The following is a 19,994-nucleotide window of genomic DNA, read 5'->3' on the forward strand; positions in this document are numbered from 1 at the left end:
ATTATGGCTCTTATTTTAGAAGCATCCCCTTCTCTAAATGACATTTAAATGTTTGTAGAGGCCCAGAAGTCTAAATGCCATTTCAGAACAGGGGCTATTAATTTAAATTTTGCTTACACCTTTTTCAGTAGTAGCTCAAGGTGAGTTACATTCAGGTACACTGGGCATTTCCCTGTCCATGGAGGGCTCACAATCTAAGTTTGTACCTGACTTGCCCAAGATCACAGGGAGCAGCAGTGAGATTTGAACTGGGCACCTCTGGATGTCAAGGCTGGTGCTGTAACCACTAGGCCACTCCTCCATTCCATTCAGATGAGGAGAAGCTGAGTTCGTCCAGTAGTGGCAAGGGGGTTTGAGGGGAGTGGTCTGGGTGAGACTGCAATAGAGACATGCATTCCCTTTTTCATATAGGGAATCCACATTTGAGTTTGCATCTGCTGTTAGGCATGTCTCAATGCCTGCTATAGGGGCAGCGTAAATCCCAATGTGCCTGGTCTCCATGATGCCAGAGGGATTCACACACCCTGGGGCCTAAGATTCACCAAAATGGCCTTTAGGTTACAAGCCCCCTCCCCCCCAACCACCTCGACCCTAGGCTTACTAGGGGTCCCTAGTATTCAGTGGACAGGAGCAGTTCTCACTCGCTGCTGCCTCATGACTACTTGGTCTCCAGAATGGTTGCCAAGATCTTTAGTGATAATGTGTGGGCCTTCATATTGGGAAGGGGCTGTATAATGTGGGGGGTCTGGGCTTTCATGCTAGTGGGGGGGGGGGATCGATTGATGTGGGGAGTCTTGGTTTTCATGTTGGAGAGGCTGCCAAAAGGATGAGCATGTTAATCGGAGGAGGGGAGCGCTGATGCTAGGTTCAGGGAGCAGCAATTTTAGAAAGCTGCTACATGGGGAGGAGTATGTTTATTTTTCTCTCATACAGCTCTCTGAAATTGCTGTTCCCTCTGATGTGGAGGGCTTGAACATGCAGCCGTGCTCATATTTTACAAGAGACTTTACGTTTAGCAGAGCCTCTTGTAAGATAATATGGGAATTCCACACGCCCTGATGTTGATGTTTGAATTCCCCTCTACATGCCCTTTCTAAAATGCCATTCTATGTATACTGTATTTTTGTATCACTGTGAGAAATCTGTTGATTATCTAGCTGTGAAATCACAAGCGTCTTTCCCTTTGTTCCCTCAGTTGCCTGATGAATTTACAGTGGTTTACGGTGAAGCACAAGGAGAACTTTCTGTAGGTGGAGTCTTCTTGAGGATCTTTATTGCCCAACCAGCATGGGTCCTGCGTAAACCTAGAGAATTTCTTGTTGCACTTTTAGAGAAGTTCACAGAACTTCTGGAGAAGAATAACCCTCATGTAAGATTATCTCTTTTTTTAGACATTTTTCTGCCATCTCTCCAACATAGTAGGGCTAGGGATTTTAATTCATATTGTGCTAAACAGCAGTACCGGTAATAGTATTTTTAGCTATGTAAGAGGAATAGTCTGTGTGTATGATTATGTATAAGTGTAGATATCAGACAGAAACAAAAAAAGGCAAAGATCTGCCACAGAAATGGCAAATCAAAAGAAAAAAAGCAGATCAAAAAAGACAAAAAAATAGAACAGGAGGGTAACAGAAGAAGTGGTTTATTACAAGTTACCCGACGTGGCCACGTTTCGCCCTCAGGCTGCGTCAGGGGTAAAAAAAAACTACAAAATAAAAATACATAATGAGTAAAACATAAACTTCACCATTGTATATTTGATAATAAAACATATCTAAAAACACTATCACATCATATAAAATAAAAACAGATCAAATCTAAAAACATAATACAATAAAATATAACATCAAATCAATATCAGTTAAAAACATTCAGATTAAATATGCATGCAATAAAATAATAATTTTAATACAAGACATGATATCAACACAAAATATAATAATATCAACACTAAATGTATATCAATAGAACTGCATCGGACAGATAGGTGGAGATATACAACACTAAAATAACTAAATGACCATACATACTAAATATCACCTACCTAATAGGGGTAAAAAGCAAAGTGAGCCCCTAAAAGTAGTCCTACAACCACCTAAAAATACAAAATAAATAAATAAAATCTCACAATGCTTGGCCTCAATTGCCGTCTTTTAAGCACATTCAATGATCTAAAAATATTGAAATTAATATTCACTTAGTTAAAAAGTGAGAATCAGTGGGTTTCCATGTTCTAATAGATAGCAACTCAAATCAATAGAAATTGATACAAAGTACCTAAAAACATCATACTGTTCTATGACAATCACATGTATCCTGATGATGATATCATTCAAAAGAACTCCACAGTGGCCATGGAAAAAAAAAAAAAAAATTGTGCTGTTGCCATTAGAAAAAACTTTGTAATGGATGTAGCAATACTGATTCAGAAGCGCTCAGCCAAACTCACAGAATCCAGTGCTTTATGTTGCTATTTAAATGGGTGGATATCCATACATAAACCCTAATGATTTTATCATTAGAAAGAATTTAGCAATCCCACTCAGCACAACTGGCATGTAATGCAGTGTTCTTTACTGACACTTGAATAGGTAGATATACAATCATCTGTTTCAATCATAACTGTGGCAACATCCTAAACCCCCTCTAAGTATTGAAGCTAACAGCACTAAGCTGATCAGATTACACAAACTTCAATAAAACAGACATGGAGCAACAAGCAACTGGCTTAGAAAAAATAACTGACTTAGAATTTGCACTGACAAAACATATTTAAAGCAAGCCAAACTGTTTAAACAATACACACCACCATCTAAATTCCATATGGAGTATCTTATATCTTACCTTACATAAGTGCTTCCCAAGCTTACTCAGCAAACTTCACAATGCTATGTTGACTGGCAGCATTATAACAAACACTCTGATTAGTCCTTTAAATATCCCCTTTGAGAGTTCAAAGGTCAAAGAAAATTCTAGAACAAGAACCCACTAATCCAAATAAAAGTGTATATAAAATACTATGGACATCTCAAAAACAGATAAGTAAAAGTAAAAATGGAAAACACAAAAATGGAAAAAACAAAAAAACTTTAAGAAACAGAGATAATTATTTTTGAAAAATCTGTCATGTGACATTTCCAGGCAAAGGATATGTGAAGACTTACAATTTGAGTAATGTTTTAACTGATATATTTCTCCTGTACCATGGGTGCAATGGTAGCACCTTCATTAGCTAATCTGTTTATGGCATGTTTTGAAGAGAAATTCTTGCAGAATAATAATTTCACAGAGAATATTATGCTTTGGCGAAGATACATTGATGATATTTTTGTGGTCTGGGCTGGTAGTGAATCACAGTTGATGGATTTTTTCAAATGGCTTAATACAAGAGATAGCAATTTGAAATTTCAGATTAATTTCAGTAGAGAGGAAATTTCATTTTTAGATATTAAAATTCAGTTGGAATCCGGTAGATTTATTACCTCACTATATAGAAAACCTACTGATAAGAACAAATTCCTACATTTTGATAGCTGTCATAGTCATGCCTTAAAGTGTAATCTTCCTTACAGCCAATTTTTAAGAGTAAAAAAATTATGTTCAGAGGATCGTGATTGTAAAGGGCAAATAGGAGAAATGGCTTATAGATTCACGCAAAGAGGCTATCCTGTAAAATATATTGAAAAGGGTATAGCAAGAGCAAAACAGGTCCATAGAAAAGACCTTTTGCAGAATAAGGAAAAGAAACATAATGACCAAAAGGTTATTTGCACTTTATATTATGATTATCTATCCTCTGATATCATTAAAATATTAAGATCTCATTGGCCATTGATCCAGAACATTCCATCTTTTGCAAATAAAGAATTGATGATTGCATACAAAAGAAATAAGAATTTGAAGGATTTTTTGTCACCATCAGCATTACCAGTCCCACTTCATAAGGATAGAGTAAGGGGTCATTACCCATGCTTAAATTGTTCCGTTTGTCCAGTCAATTTGAAAACAAAATGTTTTGAACACCCTGTTACAGGAGAAATATATCAGTTAAAACATTACTCAAATTGTAAGACTTCACAAGTAATATATGCAGCAATTTGCCCATGCGGGCTTATTTACATTGGTAAAACTATAAGAGCATTTAATAAGCGCATCTTAGAACATAAAAGCGCAATAAAGAGAGAGGTATTAGATAAACCTTTAGTGGCACACATGTGTGAATTTAAACATGATTTTAACCAGTTAAGATTTTTAGTTCTTTTAAGAATATATTCAAATTGGAGAGGTGGAGATGTGAACCTATTGCAAGCTGAACAACGTTTGATTTATAGATTTAAGACTGTTAAACCTTTTGGGTTGAATCAAGAAACTGATCTCTCAGTGTTTTTATAGTACTACCAGCAGATTGCCATTATGTACTGCTCAATCCAATGTTTGACCAAATCAGCCACCTGGTGGTCAGTATATGTTACTACATGTCTCCAATGCTTGTTCCATATCCTTTGCCTGGAAATGTCACATGACAGATTTTTTAAAAATAATTATCTCTGTTTCTTAAAGTTTTTTTGTTTTTTCCATTTTTACTTTTACTTATCTGTTTTTGAGATGTCCATAGTATTTTATATACACTTTTATTTGGATTAGTGGGTTCTTGTTCTAGAATTTTCTTTGACCTTTGAACTCTCAAAGGGGATATTTAAAGGACTAATCAGAGTGTTTGTTATAATGCTGCCAGTCAACATAGCATTGTGAAGTTTGCTGAGTAAGCTTGGGAAGCACTTATGTAAGGTAAGATATAAGATACTCCATATGGAATTTAGATGGTGGTGTGTATTGTTTAAACAGTTTGGCTTGCTTTAAATATGTTTTGTCAGTGCAAATTCTAAGTCAGTTATTTTTTCTAAGCCAGTTGCTTGTTGCTCCATGTCTGTTTTATTGAAGTTTGTGTAATCTGATCAGCTTAGTGCTGTTAGCTTCAATACTTAGAGGGGGTTTAGGATGTTGCCACAGTTATGATTGAAACAGATGATTGTATATCTACCTATTCAAGTGTCAGTAAAGAACACTGCATTACATGCCAGTTGTGCTGAGTGGGATTGCTAAATTCTTTCTAATGATAAAATCATTAGGGTTTATGTATGGATATCCACCCATTTAAATAGCAACATAAAGCACTGGATTGCCTGTGAGTTTGGCTGAGCGCTTCTGAATCAGTATTGCTACATCCATTACAAAGTTTTTTCTAATGGCAACAGCACAATTTTTTTTTTTTTTTCCATGGCCACTGTGGAGTTCTTTTGAATGATATCATCATCAGGATACATGTGATTGTCATAGAACAGTATGATGTTTTTAGGTACTTTGTATCAATTTCTATTGATTTGAGTTGCTATCTATTAGAACATGGAAACCCACTGATTCTCACTTTTTAACTAAGTGAATATTAATTTCAATATTTTTAGATCATTGAATGTGCTTAAAAGACGGCAATTGAGGCCAAGCATTGTGAGATTTTATTTATTTATTTTGTATTTTTAGGTGGTTGTAGGACTACTTTTAGGGGCTCACTTTGCTTTTTACCCCTATTAGGTAGGTGATATTTAGTATGTATGGTCATTTAGTTATTTTAGTGTTGTATATCTCCACCTATCTGTCCGATGCAGTTCTATTGATATACATTTAGTGTTGATATTATTATATTTTGTGTTGATATCATGTCTTGTATTAAAATTATTATTTTATTGCATGCATATTTAATCTGAATGTTTTTAACTGATATTGATTTGATGTTATATTTTATTGTATTATGTTTTTAGATTTGATCTGTTTTTATTTTATATGATGTGATAGTGTTTTTAGATATGTTTTATTATCAAATATACAATGGTGAAGTTTATGTTTTACTCATTATGTATTTTTATTTTGTAGTTTTTTTACCCCTGACGCAGCCTGAGGGCGAAACGTGGCCACGTCGGGTAACTTGTAATAAACCACTTCTTCTGTTACCCTCCTGTTCTATTTTTTTGTCTTTTTTGATCTGCTTTTTTTTTTTTGATTAGGTGTAGATATCTACATAAGTAGCATCACTTACTGTATCATAGATAATTACATATATTTTTTTCTTTCTTACATCAGTTACTTTTTATTTTGCAGATATTATTGCAGTAAACAGTAATAACATTTGAAAGTAGTTATTGTAAGCACTGTGTATACTCATTCCTTAAACTGAAAAATTAAAAAGTTTGAGTTATCTCTTTAAAAGTTAGTTTTCTTTCCATCTAAACACATTAGTCCGTATTGCCCAATTAACAGGATTCTCCCATTTGTTTCTTTCTGGTCTCATTTATTTGGAGCTAGCATCCTTCCTGTCTCATCAGCTCGTAACCTTGGGGTCATCTTCGACTCCTCCTCCCTCCTTCTCTGCACATATTCAACAGACTGCTAAAACCTGTAGTTTCTTTCTCTATAATATCAGCAAAATTCACCCTTCCCTTTCTGAGCACACTACCAGAACCCTCATCAACGCTCTTATTACCTCTCGCTTAGACTATTGCAACTTGCTTCTCACAGGTCTCCCACTTAGCCATCTCTCTCCTCTTCAATCTGTTCAAATTCTGCTGCACAACTAATATTCCGCCAGGGTCGTTATGCTCATATTAGCCCTCTCCTCAAGTCACTTCACTGGCTTCCCATCTGTTTCCGCATACAGTTCAAACTCCTCTTATTGACCTATAAGTGCATTCACTCTGCAGCTCCTCAGTACCTCTCCACTCTCATCTCTCCCTACATTCTTCCCCGGGAACTCCGTTCACTGGGTAAATCTCTCTTATCTGCACCCTTCTCCTCCACCGCTGACTCCGTTCCTTTTATCTTGCTGCACCATATGCCTGGAATAGACTTCCTGAGCCGGTACGTCAAGCTCCATCTCTGGCCGTCTTCAAATCTAAGCTAAAAGCCCACCTTTTTGATGCTGCTTTTAACTCCTAACCCGTATTCACTTTGTTCAGAACCCTTATTTTATCATCCTCACCTTAATATTCCCTTATCTCTTGTTTGTCCTGTTTGTCCTAATTAGATTGTAAGCTCTGTCGAACAGGGACTGTCTCTTCATGTTCAAGTGTACAGCGCTGCGTACGTCTAGTAGCGCTATAGAAATGATAAGTAGTAGTAGTAGGATGCGGTCAGTGAGTTGTTACAGATACTTACTTTGCATGGGAAGAAACTACTACTGTCTGAATGTGTACTAGCAGTAAAACCTAGTAGAACAGAAGATACTAAATCTTGTCATGTCAATATTAAATAAGCCAGCAAGCAGGGGTTATCTAAATAAAACAACCCAGATTTTAGCTGAATGTTTTACACCTCTGGATAAAAGTTCCGCTATCTGTAGCATTGTTTCCACCAGGCTTTTGGCTATTTAGGAAGGCAGGGAAGGTGAAAAAAACATAGCAAGTAAGCAGCTCCCTAGTCCCCTCAGTGGTAGCCAATTTATTTCCTTTTTGCCCCCAAGGATTAAAAGAAAGAAAGTCAAAGACAACAACCCTGCCTCCATTCCCTACCTTTTAAGTGTTTCCCACATTCCTATATTCCTAGCTTCTCTGTCCTCCCCCCTCCCCTCAATCCCCAAAGGTGGTCCTGAAGCCTAGCAGGAAGAGGAGAAGCTTTTGCTGGGCTGAATATTAGTGACAATTTAACAGTCACCTCAGCTCTACTAGCACTTAATATTCATTTGGTCACTTTACCAGACCACTGATTGGTCCCTTCACTGAAAGATGTCAGTGGAAAAAAAACAATATCCCTGTAGAACTAAGTTGGGAATGTTTATAATAGATAACATGCTGGGGAGAACCCAGACCCGTCCTGCTTTTGGAAAAACAGGAAGTTGCTTCAGAAGGGGCGGAACGGGTCAGAGAAAAGTCCTGGTGCAAGCCACAAGCAGCATATGAGTATCGCTGGCGCTGGCACTGCCGGAGCAATGACTTGAAGACTGAGAGAGCTATATAGAACTGCAAGTGGGGCCCGGAAGGGAGAGGTACCAGGCTGTGCATGCGGGGGTAGGAGGAAGGAGGGAGGAAAAAGCTGTGCAGCACAGTTAATTAGCTGCGATTAATTTTTTGAACTGCGACTAGTAATATATGTATGACTACTACTAATAATCATTTCTATAGTGCTACTGGACGTACACAGAACTGTATACATTATATGCAGGTACTTTCTTTGTCCCTAGAGGACTAACAATCTAAGTTTTTTTTTTTTTGTTTGTTTGTTTTTTTGTACCTGGAGCAATGGAAGGTTGAGTGACTTGTCCAAGATCACAAGAAGCTGCAGTGAGAATCAAACCCAGGTTGCCAGGATCAAAGCCCTGCACTAACCATTAGGCTACTCTTCCACTCCATTAAATAAATAACATACAAGGTGGAGGGGAGGCTAATATTGCGTGGTTGGTTGTGCCAAATCCTTTGGATTCTGCTTTGTAGACCCCAACAATCCCATCTTACAGGAAAATGTCTTAAACTGTTTCACTTGCCCTGCCAAAAACCCAACAATTACTCCATACAGGTTAACTGCCTAGAATATGCATTTACTTTTTTTTCCAAACATCACATGAAGGTTGAACTAAAGATCTGCTAGAAACTGTAGTGAGAGTGTTAACTCTAAAATGTCCATCAGTATACAAAGATATAAGGTATTGAAGGGTGTTTTTCTTTTTCTTTGAGGGGGGAGTTCTATTTGTGTGATTTTGGAAACCTATCAGTTGTATGTAATAAAGCCAGATATTTTGTTTTCACAGGGTGAGACCTTGGAAACTGTAACAACAGCAGTAGTATGTCTTTTGAATGCACAGCCTCAACTAGCAGATCAAGTTCCACCATTGGGTCACCTTCCCAAGATCATCCAGGGCATGAACCATAAGAACAATGCCATTCCAAAATGTGCTATTCGTGTTATACACACGTTGTCCGACAATGAGGTATTGCATTTCTCTGAAGTACAAACCATCATAGAGGAGGGTTTTTTTTTTGTTTGTTTGTTTTTTAAATGTCATTGTGGTGTTTAGTAACTATGGGGGTTAACACATGATGCGGCTATCTACTGTTAACCAGATTCTTCAGCAGCCAAGCATTTTCTGGCTTTTTATATTTTTCTCTAAAGTTGTTTTGGTTTGAGATATTCTGTTACTTGTATTATGTTACTGTGCATTTGTTGCACACATTCTTCTTTTTTGCCCTCTTTTACTCCAATCTATTTAAGAACCATTGTATTTTAGTTACTGAACTGTAAAAGGTCTCTGGCTTCTCTACTGGCTTTTAATAAATAAAGGATGATGGATTGCTTCCAGTCCAGACACAGACCCTAGACCCTTAAAAACCCACCTAACTTAGAGTGGCTTTTCCTATGGAACCCTGCCTAATTCATAGCCTATCTCTTTCAATTAAGTGTCTTTCATGTTTTCTCATTGTTATAAAATTGCTCTATATCCATTCAAATAATCAAAATGTCTGTTATTCAATGTAATAGGTGTTATGCCTCAATTCTAAGGGAATCAGTTTGGAGACTTAAAGGTTCCCTGTTTTCTCTGCTTTGAGAAAACAGCTGACCCAACTGAGGGAAGATTAGCTGTACTAATAGGAGCCTCACCCAGGATTCAGTAAGAAACTTATCTACTCTCTTTCGCAAAGACCCAAACAACCCAGAAAATAAATGGAGTACTCCCACTCCCCTACTACTACTAATCATTTGTATAGTGCTACTAAGTGTACGCAGCACTGTACACATATGCAGGTACTTTCTCTGTCCCTAGTGGGCTCACATTCTAAGTTTTTGTACCTGGGGCAATGGAGGGTTAAATGACTTGCCCAAGGTCACAAGGAGCTGTAGTGGGAATTGAACCCAGTTTGCCAGGATCTCAGCCCACTGCACTAACCATTAAGCTACTCCTCCACTCCCCTTAAAGATATCCCTGAATATAATGCTTTCTCTGCTTTGGAATATGAGGAGGCTCCAGGAATAAAGTCTGAAGTGAGTTCAGTAAATAAATGGATTACACTGTGTTCTGGCAAGGTATGACCTGTTACACAGAAACACCCACTTCCCCAAAAGGAAACACTTGAATAATGCCTTCTCTGCCTTGGAGAATGAGGATGCTCCAGGAATAAAATCTGAAGTGAGTTCAGTGAATATAAGTGACACCCAATGCATCCAGTTTACCAGATGTTCCTTAGACAGTGTCACGAGAGCTCAAAATAAAAAAATAAAAAAAAGCTAATACTGATGGGAGATTGCATTATTAGAGGAATCAACTTGGGATCACAATTCAAGAGACAATAGAAAAAGGTCAAATGCCTCCTGGTATTCTTGGCTAGCCGGAACAAAAATCAAATTTAGTGGCATCAGAGAAGAAAGTAAGGACTGTAAAACTAATATTAATATTCTCTAAGAGAAAAACTTCATTGGCTACCACTCAAAGAACGAATCGAGTTCAAGATCTGCACAACCGTCCACAAAATCATCCACGCAGACGCCCCACTCTATATGTTAAACCTAGTGGACCTACCACCTAGAAACACCAAAAGATCGGCCCGCAAATTCCTCAATCTGAACTTCCCCAGCTGCAAAGGAATTAAATACAAACAGTCATACGCTACCACTTTTGCGTATAAAAGCACATAAATCTGGAACGAATTACCCATGGCCCTGAAAAATATGGACAACCTAACCAGCTTTCGCAAATCTTTGAAGGCACACCTCTTCAACAAAGCCTACGAAAGACATCCTTAATAAATCATTCCTCAAATCACTCAGGCGCATTAAAAACCTTTCTAGCACTTTGCATCTAATTCATCTACTTTCAGATTATGTATTTAAAATCATGTAATGACCTTGCATCTAATTCATTTACTTTCAGCTTATGTATTTAAGATCATGTAATGACTGCATAATAACAACACTCTGTAAGCCACATTGAGCCTGCAAAAAGGTAGGATAATGTAGGGTACAAATGCAATAAATAATAATAATAATATTAATTTCCATCTGGGACAAATGACCTAGCTAGAAACAGCGCATCTGCTGTACAAAGACTTCCAAATTTTGGGGAGAGAGACTTAAAACCATTGTCAATGCTGTAGCATTTTCAGAAGTTCTGCCTGTTAATTGTAAGGGAGATAAGAGGCTACAATGCTCAACCAGCTTCAACACTTGACTCCAAACCTGGTAAACATGAAGGGTTTAGATAGCTAGATGACTGGGGCAATAGAACAAGATGCTATACTGCAATGGACTACATCTTTCTGTTGCACGCAAAAAGGATCCTAACTGATCTGGAAGCCCTGATGGTGGACATGGACATTGTGGCCATTTAGGAGACATGGTTAGGTGAGTCTTATAAATGTGATATCACCATTTTTAACTTATTCAGGAAGGATAGAGATGTCAACAGTGAAGGAGTAGCTCTCTATATAAAAGACAAAGCAGCTGAAATGCAGGTGGTGTGGAGAAAAGAGAAAGCCCTGTGGATTGTGTTGGAAAGAGGAGATAGTTCTCTTATCCATACTGGTGTGTAGTCTACAGACCTCCAACTCAAACAGAAGAACTGGACAGAGACTTGATCGATGATATTTCAAAGGTGGGAATAAAAGGGGAGGGTGTTGTTGATACTGGGTGACTTTAATCCACTGGATGTTGATTGGAGTATCCCATTTGCAAATTTAGAAATAAGTAGAAAGACAGTGGATGCCCTACAAGGGGCTTTGTGTAGATATATGGTGAGGGAACCCACTAGGAAAGATTTGTTGCTGGTTTTAATACTCATGAATGGAGATTCTCCGAGGACAAGCAGGCTGCTTGTTCTCACTGATGGGTGACGTCCTCGGCAGCCCCTCCAATCGGAATCTTCCTAGCAAAGTCCTTTGCTAGTCCTCGCGCGCACCGCGCATGCGCGGCCGTCTTCCCGCCCGAAACCGGCTCGAGCCGGCCAGTCTTCTTTCGTCCGCACTCGGTACGGCTGTGTTTTTGTCGTGTCGAGCCCCGGAGAGTCGACCTCGCGCGTCCGTTATCTAAATCGACGTGTTTTTTTCTTCGGAAAAGTTTCTTTTCGTTCGGAAAGTGCTCCGGAAAACCCCTTGGGTTTCGTTTGCCCCTTCCCGTATTTCCAGTTTTTGCCCCGGTAAGTTTTCTTTCGTTGTCGGGGTAGGCCTCTTTTCGGCCTCGGTCGAGATTTTTCTCCCTTAAAGTTTTGGTGCTCCAAATTCGTCATTTCGGATTTTGACTTCACCGGCGTGATTTTTCCGCCCATGACATCGAAGCCTTCCAGCGGCTTCAAGAAGTGCACCCAGTGCGCCCGGGTAATCTCGCTCACTGATAGGCACTCTTCGTGTCTTCAGTGTCTGGGGGCCGAGCACCGTCCCCAGAACTGTAGTCTGTGTTCCCTCTTACAAAGGCGGACTCAAGTAGCGAGATTGGCCCAGTGGAACGTTTTGTTCTCGGGCTCTTCGTCGGCATCGGCACCGGGGTCATCGTGTGCATCGACGTCATCAGCGTCCAGACCTTCTTCCTTGGCTGCCAGTGCATCGAGTGCATCGAGGCATCGGCCCTCTGCATCGGCGCCGAGACATCGGATAGCTGCATCGACGTCGGTGGTACCGGGACCTCGTCTCCTGATGTCGTCGGACGGTGGTGCATCGAGTGGAGTGCAGGTGAGGGCTGTCCATTCCCCTGCTGGTGGCGGTGAGCCCTCGGGTGGGTCTCCTCCTACCCTGAGGGCTCCTGCGGTACAGCCCCCCCGAGACCGACCTCCTTCGGCCCCGAGGAAGCGACGGCTGGATTCTACGTCCTCCTCGTCGGTGCCGGGGAGCTCCGGTGACATGCTTCGGAAGAAGTCGAAGAAGCATCGACACCGGTCCCCTCCCCGCGTCGGCACCGAGAGCTCTGGGTCGCCGAGGGAGTCGGCACCCAGCAGGCATCGGCACCGAGAGGACCGCTCACCCTCTGTTCAGGAGGTGTCGATGCGCTCCACTCTGGACAGCCCGGAACAGCCTCCACGCCCGGAACAGGTTCTGACGTCGACGCCTGCATCGACCTCCATGCCTTTCTCTACAGCCGCTCTGAACGAGAGCCTCCGGGCCGTTCTCCCAGAGATTCTGGGAGAGCTGTTGCGCCCTACCCCTCCGGTACCGGCGGTGCTTGCGCCTCCGGTACCGTCGAGCGTGGCGCCGGCTGGCCCATCGCCCGGGGTGAGGTCCCCGACGTCGGTACCGCGTGCGGTGCCGACTGCGGCCACCTCCCAGGAGGGCTCCCCGACTACGTCGGCGGAGGGAGCTTCGCCGATGCGGGCGAGGGAGTCTACCTCTCGACGCCCCCATCGTGGACGTGGCTCCACGGAGTCGAGCCGGGCACGGTTGCAGACGCAGGTCCGTGAACTTGTGTCTGACACCGAGGGTGAGGCCTCGTGGGAGGAAGAAGAAGACCCCAGATATTTCTCTGACGAGGAGTCTGAGGGTCTACCTTCTGATCCCACTCCCTCTCCTGAAAGACAGCTTTCTCCTCCCGAGAGTCTGTCTTTTGCTTCCTTTGTCCGGGAGATGTCTACGGCCATCCCCTTCCCGGTGGTTGTGGAGGACGAACCCAGGGCTGAAATATTTGAGCTCCTGGATTATCCTTCTCCACCTAAGGAAGCGTCCACTGTTCCCCTGCACCATGTCCTCAAAAAGACATTGCTGGCGAACTGGACCAAGCCTTTAACTAATCCCCACATCCCCAAGAAGATCGAGTCCCAGTACCGGATCCATGGGGACCCAGAGCTGATGCGCACCCAGTTGCCTCACGACTCTGGAGTTGTGGATCTGGCCCTAAAGAAGGCTAAGAGTTCTAGGGAGCATGCTTCGGCGCCCCCGGGCAAAGACTCTAGAACCTTAGACTCCTTTGGGAGGAAGGCCTACCATTCTTCTATGCTCGTGGCCAAAATTCAGTCTTACCAGCTCTACACGAGCATACACATGCGGAATAATGTGCGACAGTTGGCGGGCTTGGTTGATGCTCTTCCCCCTGAGCAAGCCAAGCCTTTTCAGGAGGTGGTCAGGCAGCTGAAGGCGTGCAGAAAATTCCTGGCCAGAGGAGTTTATGACACTTTTGATGTTGCGTCCAGGGCCGCTGCTCAAGGTGTGGTGATGCGCAGGCTCTCATGGCTGCGTGCCGCCGACCTGGAGAATAGACTCCAGCAGCGGATTGCGGACTCGCCTTGCCGTGCGGACAACATTTTTGGAGAAAAAGTCGAGCAGGTGGTAGAGTCTGTCCACCAGCGGGACACCGCATTCGACAAGTTCTCCCGCCGGCAGCCTTCAGCTTCTACCTCTACAGGTAGACGATTTTTCGGGGGAAGGAAGACTGTTCCCTATACTTCTGGTAAGCGTAGGTACAATCCTCCTTCCCGACAGCCTGCGGCCCAGGCTAAGCCCCAGCGCGCTCGCTCTCGTCAGCAGCGTGCGCCTCAGCAAGGCCCCGCGGCTCCCCAGCAAAAGCAAGGGGCGAGCTTTTGACTGGCTCCAGCAGAGCATAGCCGACATCCAAGTGTCAGTGTCGGGCGACCTGCCAGTTGGAGGGAGGTTGGAAGCTTTTCACCAAAGGTGGCCTTCCATAACCTCCGATCAGTGGGTTCTGCAAATAGTCCGGCAAGGATACACCCTCAATTTGGCCTCCAAACCTCCAAATTGTCCACCGGGAGCTCAGTCTTACAGCTTCCAGCACAAGCAGGTACTTGCAGAGGAACTCTCCGCCCTTCTCAGCGCCAATGCGGTCGAGCCCGTGCCATCCGGGCAAGAAGGGCTGGGATTCTATTCCAGGTACTTCCTTGTGGAAAAGAAAACAGGGGGGATGCGTCCCATCCTAGACCTAAGGGCCCTGAACAAATATCTCGTAAAAGAAAAGTTCAGGATGCTTTCCCTGGGCACCCTTCTCCCCATGATTCAGCAAAACGATTGGCTATGCTCTCTGGACTTAAAGGATGCCTACACACACATCCCGATACTGCCAGCTCACAGACAGTATCTGCGATTTCAGTTGGGCACACGCCACTTCCAGTACTGTGTGCTACCCTTTGGGCTCGCCTCTGCGCCCAGGGTGTTCACAAAGTGCCTAGCTGTAGTAGCAGCGGCACTTCGCAGGCTGGGGGTGCATGTGTTCCCATATCTCGACGATTGGCTGGTGAAGAACACATCCGAGGCAGGAGCCCTGCAGTCCATGCAGATGACTATTCGCCTCCTGGAGCTACTGGGGTTTGTGATAAATTACCCAAAGTCCCATCTTCTCCCAGTACAGAAACTCGAATTCATAGGAGCTCTGCTGGATTCTCGGACGGCCCGCGCCTATCTCCCAGAGACGAGAGCCAACAACTTGTTGTCCCTCGTCTCGCGGGTGCGAGCGTCCCAGCAGATCACAGCTCGGCAGATGTTGAGATTGCTGGGCCACATGGCCTCCACAGTCCATGTGACTCCCATGGCCCGTCTTCACATGAGATCTGCTCAATGGACCCTAGCCTCCCAGTGGTTTCAGGCTGCTGGGGGTCTAGAAGACGTGATCCACCTGTCCACGAGTTTTCTCGAATCCCTGTATTGGTGGACAATCTGGTCCAATTTGACTCTGGGACGTCCTTTCCAAATTCCTCAGCCACAAAAGGTGCTGACAACGGATGCGTCTCTCCTGGGATGGGGAGCTCATGTCGATGGGCTTCACACCCAAGGAAGCTGGTCCCTCCAGGAATGCGGTCTACAGATCAATCTCCTGGAGTTGCGAGCGATCTGGAACGCTCTGAAGGCTTTCAGAGATCGGCTGTCCCATCAAATTATCCAAATTCAGACAGACAACCAGGTTGCCATGTACTATGTCAACAAGCAGGGAGGCACCGGATCTCGCCCCCTGTGTCAGGAAGCCGTCAGCATGTGGCTCTGGGCTCGCCGTCTCGGCATGGTGCTCCAAGCCACATATCTGGCAGGCGTAAACAACAGTCTGGCCGACAGATTGAGCAGGATTATGCAACCTCACGAGTGGTCGCTCAACTCCAGTGTGGTGCGCCAGATCTTCCAAGCGTGGGGCACCCCCTTGGTGGATCTCTTCGCATCTCGGGTGAACCACAAAGTCCCTCAGTTCTGTTCCAGGCTTCAGGCCCCCGGCAGACTGGCATCGGATGCCTTCCTCCTGGATTGGGGGGAAGGCCTGCTGTATGGTTATCCTCCCATTCCTCTGGTGGGGAAGACTTTGTTGAAACTCAAACAAGACCGAGGCACCATGATTCTGATTGCTCCTTTTTGGCCGCGTCAGATCTGGTTCCCTCTTCTTCTGGAGTTATCCTCCGAAGAACCGTGGAGATTGGAGTGTTTTCCGACCCTCATCACGCAGAACGAAGGGGCTCTTCTGCATCCCAGCCTCCGGTCCCTGGCTCTCACGGCCTGGATGTTGAGAGCGTAGACTTTGCCTCTTTGGGTCTGTCAGAGGGTGTCTCCCGCGTCTTGCTTGCTTCCAGGAAAGATTCCACCAAGAGGAGTTACTTCTTTCTGTGGAGGAGGTTTGCCGTCTGGTGTGACAGCAAGGCCCTAGCTCCTCGCTCTTGTCCTACACAGACCCTGCTTGAATACCTTCTGCACTTGTCTGAGTCTGGTCTCAAGACCAACTCTGTCAGAGTTCACCTTAGCGCAATCAGTGCATACCATTACCATGTGGAAGGTAAGCCGATCTCGGGACAGCCTTTAGTTGTTCGCTTCATGAGAGGTTTGCTTTTGTCAAAGCCCCCTGTCAAGCCTCCTACAGTGTCATGGGATCTCAATGTCGTTCTCACCCAGCTGATGAAACCTCCTTTTGAGCCACTGAATTCCTGCCATCTGAGGTACTTGACCTGGAAGGTCATTTTCTTGGTGGCAGTTACTTCAGCTCGTAGAGTCAGTGAGCTTCAGGCCCTGGTAGCCCAGGCCCCTTACACCAAATTTCATCATAACAGAGTAGTCCTCCGCACTCACCCTAAGTTCTTGCCAAAGGTCGTGTCGGAGTTCCATCTGAACCAGTCAATTGTCTTGCCAACATTTTTTCCCCGTCCTCATTCCTGCCCTGCTGAACGTCAGCTGCACACATTGGACTGCAAGAGAGCATTGGCCTTCTACCTGGAGCGGACACAGCCCCACAGACAGTCCGCCCAATTGTTTGTTTCTTTTGATCCCAATAGGAGGGGAGCGGCTGTAGGGAAACGCACCATATCCAATTGGCTAGCAGATTGCATTTCCTTCACTTACGCCCAGGCGGGGCTGGCTCTTGAGGGTCATGTCACGGCTCATAATGTTAGAGCCATGGCTGCGTCGGTAGCCCACTTGAAGTCAGCCTCTATTGAAGAAATTTGCAAAGCTGCGACGTGGTCATCTGTCCACACATTCACATCTCATTACTGCCTGCAGCAGGATACCCGACGCGACAGTCGGTTCGGGCAGTCAGTTCTTCAGAACCTGTTTGGGCTTTAGGATCCAACTCCACCCCCCGAGGGCCCTGTTTGTTCTGTTCCAGGCTGCACTCTCAGTTAGTTGGTAAATTTTTTAGGTCAATCTCAGTTATGTCCTCGCCGTTGCGAGGCCCAATTGACCATGGTTGTTGTTTTGAGTGAGCCTGGGGGCTAGGGATACCCCATCAGTGAGAACAAGCAGCCTGCTTGTCCTCGGAGAAAGCGAATGCTACATACCTGTAGAAGGTATTCTCCGAGGACAGCAGGCTGATTGTTCTCACAAACCCGCCCGCCTCCCCTTTGGAGTTGTGTCTTCCCTTGAAGTGTATTGTCTTGCTACATACTGGACTGGCCGGCTCGAGCCGGTTTCGGGCGGGAAGACGGCCGCGCATGCGCGGTGCGCGCGGGCGCGCGAGGACTAGCAAAGGACTTTGCTAGGAAGATTCCGATTGGAGGGGCTGCCGAGGACGTCACCCATCAGTGAGAACAATCAGCCTGCTGTCCTCGGAGAATACCTTCTACAGGTATGTAGCATTCGCTGTATCCCCCCTATATTCAGCGGCAACTGACCAGGCAGAATCACACTTATCCTTGTTAAATGCCAAAAAAATGACTATCCGCCAATATTCAGTTATACGTGGCTGGCCATGTACCACTGTGGATAGCTGGTTATATTGAGCGGCTATCTGCCGATTTTTAAAATTTGCTCGGCCAGATTTGGCCACGTGCAACCCGGTCTCCATTTAACTGGTCAGAGCTGAATATCAACTTGGCCAGTTAAATTCTGACCATCCAAAGATAAACCAGATATTCAGTGCTGGTCACGGGAAATGGCCCGGCATTGAATATCGGGCCTCAGCGCCCACCACAGAATTTAGCTGGTCTAACTCCCGCGGTCTGAAATCAGTCTCTAAGTGTCTAATATCCAAGTGGGCACCCACATTGGGAGGGGGCAATGATCACTGTACAATATGATTTGATATAAGAGCTAAAATGGAGTCTGCTCACACCAAACTTGAAGTCCTGGATTTCCAAACACTCAAACCAGCAAAATGGAGAAATGCTGGAAGTGGAAGCTGGGCAGGGTGGGAGGGGATAAAGGAAGAAGGACAGCGGACCAAACTGATAGGGACTATAAAAAGGCAATGTATTTTTATATAAGGAATATAAGTAAGAGGAAAAGGAAACTGATGTGGTTCTCCAAAGAGGTGACTGCAACAATAAAGGGGGGGGGAAAGGTAGCATTCACAACATATAGAAGATCACAAAAAGAGGAACAGAGATATAGAAAGAAATTAGGATAGCAAAAGCACAAGCAGAATGGAACAAATGGCAAAAGGTATAAATAGTTATTTCAAGTATGTTAGTGAAAATGATGAAGGACAGAGGTGGAATTATGAGATGCAAAGATACTGTTGATAGGAATGAGGGAAAAGCAAAATTGCTCAATTATTACAGTACTTGTGCTTTGGTATTCATGGAAGGAAAACTTGGCAAAGGTCCACAGATGTTTGACAAACATACATATGGGGATAGCATCGTTCACAGAAGAAAGTGTTTATGAACAACTTGCAAAACTGAATGTGAACAATACCATGTCGCTAATGATATACATCCCAGCATACTGAGGGAGGTTAGAGAGGTTTTAGCAGGCCATCTAAAGCATGTGCTTAATAGATCCTTAAAAATTGGAAAACTGCCACAGTATTTGAGAATGATGTGGTTCCTATTCACAAAGGCGATAACAGAGAAGAGGTGAGAAACTACAGACCAATGAGTGGTGGGAAAAGTAATGGAGGCACTGCTGAAGGAAAAAATAGTTAACTTTCTACAATCCAATGAGTTATAAGATTGGAGGCAACATGACTTTACCTAAGGCAAATCGTATCAATCCTGATTTATTGACTAGTTGACAAAAGAACTGGTTTGAGGGCATGCGCTGGATATGGTCTGTTTCAGCAGATGCTTTGATACTGTTCCTCATAGGAAACAAGAGAAGCCAGTTTTTGTATTGCAGGTACAGGAATGTGGAACCAGCTTCCTTTAGGGGGAAGGGAAATCGGATTTCATATACCACCTTCTGTGTTTTTTGCAACTACATTCAAAGTGGTTTACATAGCATATATAGAGGCATATTTTCAAAGCACTTAGCCTTCCAAAGTTCCATAGAAACCTATGGAACTTTGGAAGGCTAAGTGCTTTGAAAATATGCCTCATAGGTACTTATTTGTACCTGGGGCAATGGAGGGTTAAGTGACTTGCCCAGAGTCACAAGAAGCTGCAGTGGGAATCTAACCCAGTTTCCCAGGATTAAAATCCTCTGTACTAACTGCTAGGCTGCTCCTTCAAGTGAGAAAAACACAGATATATTTATTAAAAGAAAAAGTCATTGAAAGGATACCTGTTTGCTTGGGCCTTTGATGTATCAACATGATATCTGTATCTGGTGAGATGGAAAGATGTGATATCTTTCCTTACATGGTTAGATAGGAAGTTGTAGGACTATTGCAGCACTTGTGAC

At 43.8% G+C, this 19,994-nt stretch overlaps 1 protein-coding gene across 5 annotated transcripts in view; it reads left to right on the top strand.

The window, feature by feature from the left end:
* Nucleotides 1–19,994, top strand: part of DNAJC13 (DnaJ heat shock protein family (Hsp40) member C13) — a 542,758-nt gene that overhangs the window by 432,989 nt on the left and 89,775 nt on the right. For all 5 annotated transcript variants that reach the window (XR_003942499.1, XM_030206535.1, XM_030206508.1 and 2 more), the window contains 2 exons: nucleotides 1,196–1,369; nucleotides 8,792–8,971. Coding sequence is in view for 4 of the 5 variants with exons in the window: in XM_030206535.1 (XP_030062395.1) it covers nucleotides 1,196–1,369; nucleotides 8,792–8,971 (354 nt within the window). In the remaining variant the exon portion in view is untranslated. The remainder of the gene's footprint in view (nucleotides 1–1,195; nucleotides 1,370–8,791; nucleotides 8,972–19,994) is intronic.

The sequence above is a fragment of the Microcaecilia unicolor genome, chromosome 1 (genome assembly GCF_901765095.1).
Source record: "Microcaecilia unicolor chromosome 1, aMicUni1.1, whole genome shotgun sequence".
NCBI lineage: Eukaryota > Metazoa > Chordata > Amphibia > Gymnophiona > Siphonopidae > Microcaecilia > Microcaecilia unicolor.